Here is a 13,688-nt window from a genome sequence, read left to right on the forward strand (position 1 = left end):
ACTGAGGAAAGTTGTTATGTACTTCTTTGTCTTTGAAGACAAATTTAAGTCCATTATTTGAAATGTCTGTTGATGCAAGTTGTGTCGGGGTTGATGGAGTATTGCTTCAAGAAGACATAAAAGGTGTGGATCATCCAGTGTGCTTATTTTCAAAAAATAAACAAGCACCAGAGGAATTATTCCACAATTGAGAAACAAATGTTTGATTTTGATGGCAATACTTTGCAAAATGTATATTAGTTCAGTTCCTTATCTGATTGCTGTATTCAGTAATCACATCCCCCTTACATTTCATTATCAAAATGAAACACAAAAATCAGAGATTGTTGAGATGGAGCTTCATGTTGTTCAAATACAGCATTGACTTAGGCACATTAGGAGGAAAGATAATCTGATTCCAGATGTACTTTCTTGTGTACAGAAGTACTGTATTGCTTTATGTAAATTTTGTGTTATAAGACCTTTTTCTATGTAATTTTAATTATTATAGTCATGTGTATATTTGATTAATATGTAATCTTTATTGTATTAATATTTTTTTCTTTCTTTATGAGGGGTGGTGTTACGTATATTTAGATGAACTAGTTCAAGATCTAGCTTTGATTATGACCTTAGAAAGTTATAGAGACATATTTGTTTATGAGTTTTATGGGAAAATGACCCACATCCTGGTCATCTTATTGTGTCTTAGGTTTATATATAAAGGTTGTGATCAATGAAATTATTCATTCCTGTCTTTACATCAGTCTTTGCAGAGGAAGTTTTTAGTTGTGTTCAGCTCATTTGAGAGGAATTATTTAACTCAAATTATTCATTGGAATTACAAAGTGCTAATTGACATTTTAGACTAAAATCACTATTTTGGGATTACTAAGGACTCATTCCAAGACATTCTGGATTATATCATTGTGATATATCAATACTATTGAGGTATTGGCATATGCAAGACATGGTACATAAGAACATTCTTGATTTGAATTAATTTGAAAAACTATACTTTTGGACTTAAGTCACAATACTATAAATTCCTTAAATTTACATTTTATAACTTACAAAATTAAATTATTTGTTGAATTTTACAAAATGTTTTTGTTGTGTTTTTTCTGTTACATAGTTTAAGATGATATATTAACGGAGTCAGAACAGTTGACTTGAGTGTTAGATGTAGTTGATGAAACTTTGCTATATTGACTTCAGTTTTGGATATGAGATAATGATACCTTGATGCATTGTGTTTAGTTTTGGATATGAGATAATGATACCCTTAATGCATTGTGTTCAGTTTTGGATATGAGATAATGATACCTTGATGTATTGTATTTAGTTTTGGATATGAGATAATGATACCTTCATGTATTGTGTTTAGTTTTGGATATGAGATAATGATACCTTGATGCATTGTGTTTAGTTTTGGATATGAGATAATGATACCCTTAATGCATTGTGTTCAGTTTTGGTTATGAGATAATGATACCTTGATGTATTGTGTTTAGTTTTGGATATGAGATAATGATACCTTGATGCATTGTGTTTAGTTTTAGACATGGGATGATGATGCTTTGCTGTATTGACTTCAAGTTTAGCAAGAATGACTTGCAAACTCACAATAATTGTCAGCCCTATATGTGCTTTTGAAAGAAAATCAGCTGACATTGATATGGTCCATAGCGTGTATGAATTTTTGCATTTGTTTATGAGTAGTCTGTTGCTTTTAAAATTAAATACCTCCAGTTCTTGGGATATGTCTCTTGTGAAAGATTTTGGGATGTACACATGTCAGCATAGCTTAGGGAGAAAGGAGATACACATGTCAGCATAGCTTAGGGTGAAGGGAGATGCACATGTCAGCATAGTCTAGGGAGAAAGGAGATGTACATGTCAGCATAGCTTAGAGAGAAAGGAGATGACATGTCAGCATAGCTTAGAGAGAAAGGAGATGACATGTCAGCATAGTCTAGAGAGAAAGGAGATGTACATGTCAGCATAGCTTAGAGAGAAAGGAGATGACATGTCAGCATAGCTTAGGGAGAAATGAGATGATATGCCAGCATAGCCTATGGGATAAAGGAGATGCACATGGCAGCTTAGCCTAGGGAGAAAGGAGATGATATATCAGTATAGCCTAAGGAGAAAGGAGATGATATATCAGTATAGCCTAGGGAGAGAGATGACATGTCAGCATAGCCTAGGGAGATAGGAGATGACATGTCAAAATAGCTTAGGGAGAAAGGAGATGACATGTCAGCATAGCTTAGGGAGAGAGGAGATGCACATGTCAGCATAGCTTAGGGAGAGAGGAGATGCACATGGCAGCTTATCCTAGGGAGAAAGGAGATGACATGTCAGCTTAGCCTGGGGAGAAGGAAATGCAAATGTCAGCATAGCCTAGGGATAAGGGAGATGACATGTCAGCATAGCTTAGGGAGAAATGAGATGACATGTCAGCATAGCCTAGGGAGAGAGGAGATGCACATGTCAGCATACATCTAGGGATAAAGAAGATGCACATGTCAGTATAGCCTAGTGAGAAAGGAGATGACCTGGCAGCATAGCCTAGGGAGAAGGAAATGCACATGTCAGCATAGCCTAGGGAGAATGTGTATGTGTGTGGTTTGGATTTTTAACGTAGATTTAACAATTTTTCAGTCATATTGCTACAATGTCTGCAGTGTGACAATTTATAGTGATGTCTAGCACTGGGGCATCATGCCGCAGACATGTAGCATGATGTCCCACCCAGTCACATTATCCTGACACCAGGCTGATCTTATCTAATACTAACCTCTTAATGCTGAGCACCAGGCGAGGTAGCTGTTAGTGCCATTTTTGTAAGTATTTGGTATGACTTGGCCAGGGATCGAACCCACAACCTCCTGCATCCGAGGCGGATGCTCTGATCACTAGGCCACCAGAGCGGTCCCTAGGGAGAAGGGAGATGACATGACAGCATAGCCTAGGGAGAAAGGAGATGCACATACTGTTTTTCCAAGCGATCTTCAGTTGTTTCCAGCTGTCATTTTTAGGAAATCATAGTAGCTTGTTTTCTTTTCCATCCAAGTAAATTTGTGCGTCATTTTAGACAACTTCTACTCTGTTGGAGATAAAGACTTAATGCTTCAGAATTTTTTGTACAGTTGTGCATTGGTGTTAAGGATTGGCTAGAGGCAATCATGCTGAGATAAGGGGTATATCATGAACAAAAAACCGTTGAGATTATGCTATTTTTATCCACCATTAGTGAAAATTATATATATATATATATATATATATATATATATACCACATACATTATAAATAACATGGCCTTTGAAGTAATAATAATAATGACCTTATGTAAAGAGGGTAACACAATTAGCTAAGAACTAATCTACCTTGAGGCCCTCATACAAAGGAACTTGGTTATTTTTAGCTGCATCTCTGAAGCCACTGAATATATTGGGTTTTGGAAAAAGGAGAAATAGAGTGGGCATTTCGAATCTTAACTGGATATACCAATAGTAATAGTATAGAAAGTAAACAGAATGCAACACTTTTAAAAAGACACTTTTTGATGTAAGGCAAGTGACAGAATTCTTGCAGTCAAAACTAATTTCAGAAATTTACATGAGTTGCACCCATATGAATTGGATCAGCACCTGGCTGGTTTTATACTCAGTGTTAGGAGAAAAGATGGATCTGAGTTTGAACCAATCAGCTTAAGAATCATTATCAGTTCCATTGATCGCCACCTTAACATCAAGAAATATGCAAGTACAGTCATGAGAAGAACAGACACAAATTTTGCATTAACAAGGGAAGATCTTTTGGGCTAAGCAAAAAGATTTAAAATCGTAAGGAAAAGGAAATAAACCCATTCAGAGTCAACCGATCACAGACGAAGAAATAAATGCCTTGTGTGGCAAAAAACTGTTGGGGATAAAAACACCTGAAGCCATTGTTAACACATTGTGGTTTAACAACTCTGTGCATTTTGGTTTGAGGGGAGCGACTGAACATTACAATCTGAAATGGGGGATGTTACACTAAAGAAAGGTGTGAAAGGCCTCGAGTATCTTGAACTCAATGAAAGGCAGACAAAAATAAGAACAGGGGATAGTGTCAAGGACATCAGGGATATTAAACCTAAGAGGTATGAAAACAAAAACAACAAAGAGAGAGATCCACTTGCTATCTACAAATGGTATGCTGAGCTAAGACCAGCAGACTTTTGTCAACATGAAGATCCTTTCTATATTGCGTCCACCACTATGCCAATCTCAGCGACAAACCTAAAATGGTTTAGGAAACAAGTCATTGGAATTAACAAACTAGGATGCATCATGAAAAAAATGAAAAAACAGGCAAATATTACAGAAAGACATTAACAAACACCAGTAGCCGAAAGTACCTAATTCAGAAGTTAAGAGACAAAAACATTCCCCAACTGATATCATGCCAATTTCAGGCCACACAAATGTACAGTCTATAAACAGCTATTCAAACATTAGTGACAGACAACAACAGACGTACTCCAATTACCTGAGCAACACCAGCCACCCAAGTAATGATGCTGTCAACCCCACCCCACACAACAAAGAAATTTCAACTGCACAGCAACAGACTGTAGTATATCGAGTTCACAAACATGTAATATTCAACATAATCAAATTATCAGTAACCCATTCTATGGATCAAACATCACTGTACAAGATATGTTATGAACCTCCCGCAAAACGTGAACGCGATCCCTAACTGGATCAACTTCTTTCAACAGGAGAATTCTCAAACAGGGCCCACACAGTCGACACATAGGAGAATTATTGTAAGTGACACTGCCAATCAGTAGAGTAGCAAAATATGGACATAAATGTTATCAGCAAAATGTGTTTACAGTTAATTGTTTAATTTCCTCTTGTTCCTTCATTATTTTGATATTTCTTACTTGAATCGTACTGTTAATATAGATGCAAATGGCTGCCCTGTTACTGTTCATGACAACAAACACTGCAAATTCAATGTTTGCATGCACATTATTAAAATTTCTTTGTACGTTAACTATAAGCCTTGTGTTTTCATTTCATTTAATATTGCTAAAGGAAACATATAGGAATTAATATGAAGTCTACAGGAAATTATGAATCACTACAGAACTTGTTGTTTGAGCGTACTTGCATGCGAGGGGTTATGAAGAGTTCACTCCCCTGAAGTGCCCTGTTTATGGCCGTCAGTTTTATCTCCCATATAAAATGAAAACTTGTATGTGGTATAAATAAAATATATGTATAGTATGTATGCCATATCAATGATATACCACTCCTTGTATAAATTTTTCATTAAAAGAAAATTAGGCTTGCCTGAGTTTTCTTTTAATGAAAAATGTATACATCTGGTGGTATATCATTGATACAATCTACATACTATACAATTATATTATTTTTTCAGCTGGTGGTAAGGATGTGTATGCTGAAATTGACACAGAACAGTCAAATTTTGAAAGTTCATCATCATTTTGGAATGACTCTTGCAGCAGTTTTGATGGTGGCACATGGCACATGGAGTTGGAAAAGTACAAGAATTTGATACCTAAAGATATTAGGTATAACTTTTTTGATGTCCTGGTTCTATACAGTGAGGACAATAAATCTGATGCAAGCAAATTTTGTGACCATCTGAAAAAGGATATAAAGTTGAAAGGTAATGAATCTGTCAAAGCAGTTTTGTATGATGAGTTTATACCACAAGCAGGGTCCAAACTGAAACTTTTGCAGACAGCTTTGGAAAGATGCACATATGTTTTCTGTTACATTACAAAGGAATTCTGTGAAGATAAATGGATAGAGTTATCCAGAGAGGAATGTTTGATGGAAGCCATTGAAAATGAGAAGAAGCAATGGTGTGTGGTTCCAGTTATTACAGTGAACATGAGAACTGCAAATTTTAAAATTCCTTTTGGTCTGAGGTCCTTAGTGAGTATTCGTTATTATCAAAATGATCAGTATTATCGAGATAATGTCGGTGCATTGATACAAGTGAATCTACATCGCCGACTAGAGAAGGAGAGAAAACAGAAGCAACAGCAAATCACCTGGATTATAAAAAACAAGGGAGCATTGCTTTTTGGGAATGAGGACATCAAATGTCCAGAAAACAAAGAGAAACTGAGAACTAAGCAGCAAGAGAAAAAGAAAATTGCAGAAGAGGCTGTGAATGAAGGTTTAATTTGCTCTCAGCCGGTGTTCTTACAGAAAGCAGGTATGCACTAGATACAATTTAGAGGTACATATGAAATTATAATGCACAGAGCTCTAGTCCTCTTGTGCTGTCTGGATACAAATTGATGCTGAAAAACACTTTACTCGTCCCTGGGCTTAGTTGATGCAGATTTGCACCTTGAGAAATAACACTGGACAACAAATTTTTACAAAAGTCATGTTACTGAAATAAAATTAGTCAATTCTTATCAATTTTTATGTGCTGAACACGAATATGACAGTCAAATTGCAAAATTGGCTCTAGTTTTTTTGTAATCTGCAAGAAATTAATGTTTACATAACGAATTGCATTCCAATAGTAAAAGGTCAACTGTAATAGCCTACCTATAAAAAATCAAGTCATTGACTACATCTTAGATTTCTTCGCCTGTCTCTTGTACAGCTGTTCGGGAGCATCTCTGAGGAGTGTCCAGCAGTAGTCAGCCAGCATTGTAGTGGACCATTTTCCCTGGTATCTTTGTTCCATTGTTGCGATATCTTGATGAAAACGTTCGCCGTGTTCATCACTAACAATACCAAAGTTGCTAGGAAAGAAATCCAAATGGGAATGAAGGAAGTGAATCTTTAGAGACATATTGCAGCCAAGTTTCTTATACTTCATCAACATGTCTTCTACTAGTTCCTTATAGTTTTCTGCCCTAACATTTCCGAGGAAGTTTGTAGAAACTAGGCGAAAAGCATTCCATGCTTGTTTCGCGTCACCTTCCAGCAAGTTGTTGAACCGGTCATCTTTGAAAAGCTCTCGAATCTGAGGACCCACAAAAACTCCCTCTTTAATCTTTGCTTCGCTGAGTCGAGGGAATTTTTCATGCAGGTATCGGAATGCTGGCAAAGTCCGGTCAATGGCTTTCACGAAGTTCTTCATCAAACCTAGTTTGATGTGAAGGGGTGGTAGCAAGATTTTCTGAGCCTCAACCAGAGCTGGGTGTTGGATATTCTTCTCTCCAATGGCTACATTCTGCCTGTGAGTCCATTCCTTCCTCATGTAGTGCATTTCCCTTGCTCGGCTATCCCACTAGCATAAGAAATACATGTATTTTGTATATCCTTGCTGCAGTCCCATTAAAAGGGCAACTACCTTCAAATCACCACAGAGGTGCCAGCTGTACTTGTTATACTCAATGGAATTCAGTAGCTGCCTTAAGTTATCGTATGTCTCTTTCATGTGGACAGCATACGCTACTGGAATAGATGGAAGAATGTTTCCATTGTGCAAAAGCACAGCCTTGAGACTCAGTTTCGAAGAGTCCACAAATAGTCTCCATTCTTGTGGGTCATGAGTGATTTTTAAAGCATTCATGAGGCCCTCAATATCGGAACAGAATATCAGATTACTTTCCTTTCTGAAGAAAGGCTCCAATTGCTGGTGGCGCTTTCGATATGCAGTAATTGTGACATCTTCTTCTAGAAGATTCCATTGTTGGAGTCTTGATCCTAGCAATTCTGCCTTGTTCTTTGATAAGTCCAAATCACGAATCAGGTCATTTAGTTCTTCCTGTGTTATTCTGTGTGGGGTTGATGATGCACCACAGTGAAAATCTGGATCACTGCATGCTGATGGACCAGGAGAAGAACAGGTCGACTCACCTTTGTCTTCGTCAGATGAATCAAGAGAATATTCTGCTGGAGGTTCTGGAATAGGAAGTCCCTCACCATGTGGAACTGGTCTCAATGCAGACGGAATGTTTGGGTAGACTATTCTCGACTTCTTTCGCTTCGTTATTCCGCCGGAAAGAGGAGGAACCAAGCAGAAGTAACAGTCATTTAGGTGGTTGCTTGGCTCTCTCCACACCATTGGGACTGCAAACGGCATTGATGACCTTTTGCAATTCAACCACTGTGAAAGCTGTGTTGTACATGTAGCACAGCATATATGCGGAGCCCAAGGCTTGTCTTGGTCACCAACCTTGCATCCGAAGTAAAGATGATATGCCTTCTTCACTTGAGAATTGATACTTTTCTTCTGGTTGGCAAATGTCACTTCCCCACAAATATAGCAAAAATTGTCCGCGGTATTAACACACTTTCGAGGCATTACTGTTCTTTATTGTACGTAAATGGATAAAATAATAAGTTTTATGTAACAGTAGCTTGAACTGTCTCGCACAACGTCTAAAATATTTTAAATGCTGAACCTATCTGATTGGGCTTTATATAGTACACTGCTTACGTCAGCTTCAGCAGCCGCCTGGCATTAGTATAATAGGCCTACACATGTATAGTACACTGCTGACGTCAACTTACTTCAGCAGCCGCATGGCATTAGTATTGCATTGCATCAGAAAATGATGCAATCAACTGTGGATGATGTGAGCATGATGGTATTATGCAATGTTACATCATTATTCCGGATGTTGCTGCAGTCCTACTGGAGAAATTTACACAGTGAAACATAGAAAATGAGGTATATGAATATCTTCAAAACGAGAGCCAATACAAATTTTTCACGGTTATATTCGTGTTCGGCACACCAAAATACTACAGATTAGGGCCTTTTCAAGTCAGTAATGATTTCACTGTTGACCAGTGTAATCTGAGTGTATTTTCTGCCTTTAACAAATGCTGAAGTTCAGCACTGCTTAACATTTGATGCGCATCAGTTATAACATGCCAAATCTGCCTGCTTGTTGTTAGTCTAAAACAAATTACAAAGAAAATGACTTCATATCTTTTTCACGCCGGTACCGAAAGTTAGATTGATACTAAAAAATGGCTAAATATCATGAGCATATTATGTTGCAGTTTCACAACAGGCCCTTGATTTCTTAATGGTGTTTGTGTTTTAAAACAGACCCTTGATTTCTTAATGGTGTTTGTGTTTTAAAACAGACCCTTGATTTCTTAATGGTGTTTGTGTTTTAAAACAGGCCCTTGATTTCTTAATGGTGTTTGTGTTTTAAAACAGGCCCTTGATTTCTTAATGGTGTTTGCATTTTACAGCGACACTTTTCAGTAATTTAAGCATCATTTTGATGTGGAGAAAGTTTCCCTTTCAATAAAACATGTTATTACCAGTCAGAACTCAGAGACAATGAATATCAAAATGTTTTCGTTTGGTCAGGCAATGTTACATTTGCCAAAGGTCATCAGTATTTTCAGGAATAAAGCTTTATTTATGCATTGTCATGCCAAATGGAAGATGTCAGCAGATTACTTTTCACAAGAAAAATGTTGTTGTTGTTGTTTTAGGGTTTAATGCCATTTTTCAGCTCATGATAGGCTATACATGGCGGCCAGTATTAATGGTGGAGGAAGAATCTGGGAAAACCCTCAGAAAGAGCCACCGACCCATGAGAAGCTACTGGCAAGCTTTCTCACATACCCACATTGGCTGAATCTGAGACTCGAACCCACACAGACAGAGGTGAGGTAGCAGTGATCCGTAACGGAGAGCGCTTTAGACCACTCGAAGAAAAGTGTTGCCAGCTTACACATGAAATGAGTATTTCAGTTGTCTCAGTCATTTCCCACCAATTTTCACACAAATGCCTGCTATTGTAATCTATTTATAAAGCAGAGAATGTTGAGACAATAGCTGATTAGTTGAAGACTAATGGGGGTTATGACCTAAAACTATTTTTAAAAAATTTGGCCAATCAAAAGTCTTCCTTTTTATGGCTCCCATGTATTGCGCGGTAGAATGGAGGTTTGACCAAAATGGATCATTTAGTATGAAAGTTCGTGGAAATTGCGACAGTTGGAATTCTTTCTTTTAAATGCAATGTCCTTAAATTTTTCTTGTGAGAAATAATTGCATTTGTATGCAAATATCTGCTGGTGTCTTTACTTGGACTTGACATTGCATTAATAAAACTGAACTATCTTGAAAATACTGGTGATCTGGATCAAGCATAACAATGACCAGTCAAAAATCATAAAATGTTAATGTTCTTTCTCTTACCCTCTCTCATATCTAACTCTTAAAATTATGTGATAGCTCCTTGAAAAGGAAAATTATGACAATTAGATTACTTAAACATTTCACTGTAAACACGAATACCACTAATTATTCAAGGTGTATGTGTGTAACTGCAGTTTCTCAAGTTACATGCTTTGACTCTTTTATTACATGTTAATCTAAGGAGCCATGTATTGGAACAATATTTTCATGGTTTTTGCCCTTTTTACTATGAAGTATGCATCCATGGTTTTGTAGTAAAAATGTTGGAATAGTGTTCCAGTGTGATTCATTTTTGAAGTGAGTGATTTTGGAACCAATATGCTATCAGCAAGCCCAGCAAAAATAAAGTTGAGAACTCCACATTGAGTTTTACTTTGTCAAGCACAACAGCCGGCAGGGGGAGAAGGGAATTTAAATCTTAGCACATACTGCAACATCATATCAACAAGACGTATATGATGTCCATTGAAATAGGAGCACCACCTTAATTATAATATATGACACACTGAATTGAGCAATCTCTCTATTATTATTCATTATCTTAATTTTCTTAAAATACCAACAATTAATTGACTCATACTTCAGGAAAATTTAACCTTGAAATATATGTACATTGACTGAAAGACAGTAATAAGCACACACTCATGTTTGCACAGTTGATTTGTGTTGATAAAGCATTAACACCCATACTGGACAGAGGCATGTATTACTTCTGTGTTACCTGTAAAGCCCCCATTAAATTTGAAAATATTATGTTATCCCCAATCCCTCAATGAAATGGTCAGTCCTACTTGTGATAGATGTTCATTTTTCTATAGAGACAAGCATGTCTTGTGGTCAGACTGCATCAGCTAAGTTCTGACATTGCTAATGTTATGGTCTATTCTGACCAGGATTTGCTCAGAAAACCCATCAGGGAAGTTTGAGCAATCGTGTCATCCAGTCTCTATTGAGTGCAGAGATGAACACTAATGACACTAATATTACCTTCAAAGCCCCCTATTGAACTAATAAAAGCAGCAAAGACTGCATCAGATTGAGCATATATATATTTCATCATCCAATAGATTTTAAGGACAGAAACTTGATCTCTGTTTTTATTTAATATCAGTGTGGTTGTGATTATACGAGTGTTTGCACATGTGGATATATGTATGCTACTGATATTTGACAGTGCTGAGTCCACCAGCTGTATCTTTCTTTGTAAATGTATTAAATGCTTAACTGAAAAGAAAACAGACAAGTTAATTGTTGTTTTATTCCAATTTGAATTTCCAATAATTTTCAACAGGTTTATGTGAAAAGATATCTTATTCTCAATTGGATGACAGTGCTTTTGTTTGGTCACGTATGCTGAACCCCCATGGGCCCTCAACCCCCCCCCCCCACAACACTGTTTGGGAATATCAGTTATGATGCAAACTAAATACACAGTAGATACAATTCAAAGGTACATATGATCTATGTACACAGTAGATACAGTTCAAAGGTACAAATGGTCTAAATACACAGTAAATACAATTCAAAGGTACAAATGATCTAAATACACAGTAGATACAATTCAAACGTACCATTGATCTATGTACACGGTAGATGCAATTCATAGGTATGTATGACTTATACACACAGTAGATACAATTTAAAGGTACCAATGATCTATGTACATTGTAGATGCAATTCATAGGTATGTATGACTTATACACACAGTAGATACAATTTAAAGGTACCAATGATCTATGTACACGGTAGATGAAATTCATAGGTATGTATGACTTATACACACAGTAGATACAATTTAAAGATACCAATGATCTATGTACACGGTAGATGCAATTCATAGGTATATATGACTTATACACACAGTAGATAAGATAAATAAGCTTTTCTTTCCCCATTGCAGTTACAATATCAATGATATCTTCTATTGTATTACATATGGCTCATTATATACCTATGCAGATAACACTTTGTCCTTTTCCTTACCTGATTTTAACACTGATTAACACACCTGAAGCAGAGTCCAACATTATGATTAACTGGTTTGCTGCAAGCTAAATGCAACCCTGCAACCCTGAAACATTTCAAGCACTAGCTGTGGGTAAAAAGACATTCACAATGAAGCCTGTTCTTAACGTAAGCAGTGCTGTCATAAACTGTGAAGAAATTGTTAAACTGCTAGGAATTGACATTGACTGTCAACTGCAGTTCAGTTCACAGGTAAAAATAAATCTCTGTTGGAAATCTTCAAGGCAATTATTTGCTTGAAACATTATACTTATAAGCTAACAAGACTCTGCACGCTGACAATTTTACATACATTTGCAAAATGCCAACCCAGAAGGTGCATAGCTTTGGGGTTATGGCTCTGGAGACTTTAAAACTTTTTATTACGTGTGCTTCAAAGTTTAGATGACTTATTATCTTTTAAACATAATAAATAAATTTTAATTCATTTAGCTCATTAATTCTTATCTGGTAAATCTATAGCTGTAATATCTGCAAATAATACCCCACCCCCCTTTGAAGGTGTATATAAGGAGAGAACTAATATCTGCAAATAATACCCCCCCCCCTTTGAAAGTGTATATAAGGAGAGAACTAATATCTGCAAATAATACCCCTCCCCTTGAAGGTGTATATAAGGAGAGAACTGTAATATCTGCAAATAATACCCTCCCCCCCTTGAAGGTGTATGTGATGTGATTTTTGATTTTTAATGTAGCTTTAACAATTTTTCAGTCATATCGCTACGATGTCTGCAATGTGGCAGTTTATAGTGATGTCTAGCACTGGGGCATCATGCCGCAGACATGTAGCATGATGTCCCACCCAGTCACATTATCCTGACACCAGGCCGACCAGTCCTAACACTAACCTCTTAATGCTGAATGCCAAGCGAGGCAGCTGTTAGTACCATTTTTTAAGTCTTTGGTATGACTCGGCCAGGGATTGAACACATGACCTCCTTCATCCAAGACGGACGCTCTAACCACTAGGCCACCGGAATGGTCTTGAAGGTGTATATAAGGAGAGAACTGTAATATATGCAGATAATACCCCCCCCCCAACTTGAAAGTGTATATATGGAGAGAACTGTAATTTCTGCAAATAATACCCCACCCCACCCCCCCGTAATATATGCAAATAATACCCTCCTTGAAGGTGTATATAAGGAGAGAACTAATTTCTGCAAATAATACCCCCCACACACACTTTGAAGGTGTATATAAGGAGAGAACTGTAATATATGCAAATAATAACACACACACACATGCTTGAAGGTGTATATAAGGAGAGAACTGAGCAATATAATTCGTTCCTATTTTAGAGTCATTCTTATTTCTTGTGTTATTGTTGTAACATCATGTTCTGTGTTGATAATGCATTATATTTTTATCTTACCAGGTCTTCAAGACATTGTTTCCTTGAGCCTGAATCCTGTTGTGGATTCGATGTGCTCAAAATCTGATGATCAATCACAAGACACTCAGATGACACCAGTTAACCAATCACCAAGCTGTTGGGTAACATTACTT

The 13,688-nt window shown here is 36.9% G+C and overlaps 1 protein-coding gene across 3 annotated transcripts in view; it reads left to right on the forward strand.

Annotated features, from left to right (window-relative positions):
- The window catches only part of LOC149802127 (uncharacterized), a 131,898-nt gene that overhangs the window by 99,808 nt on the left and 18,402 nt on the right, over positions 1-13,688 (forward strand). For all 3 annotated transcript variants that reach the window (XM_089956530.1, XM_089956532.1, XM_089956531.1), the window contains exons 14-15: positions 5,422-6,231; positions 13,558-13,676. In XM_089956530.1, coding sequence (XP_089812656.1) covers positions 5,422-6,231; positions 13,558-13,676 — 929 coding nt within the window. The remainder of the gene's footprint in view (positions 1-5,421; positions 6,232-13,557; positions 13,677-13,688) is intronic.

The sequence above is a fragment of the Sinohyriopsis cumingii genome, chromosome 4 (genome assembly GCF_028554795.1).
Source record: "Sinohyriopsis cumingii isolate HCF-2022 chromosome 4, ASM2855479v2, whole genome shotgun sequence".
NCBI lineage: Eukaryota > Metazoa > Mollusca > Bivalvia > Unionida > Unionidae > Sinohyriopsis > Sinohyriopsis cumingii.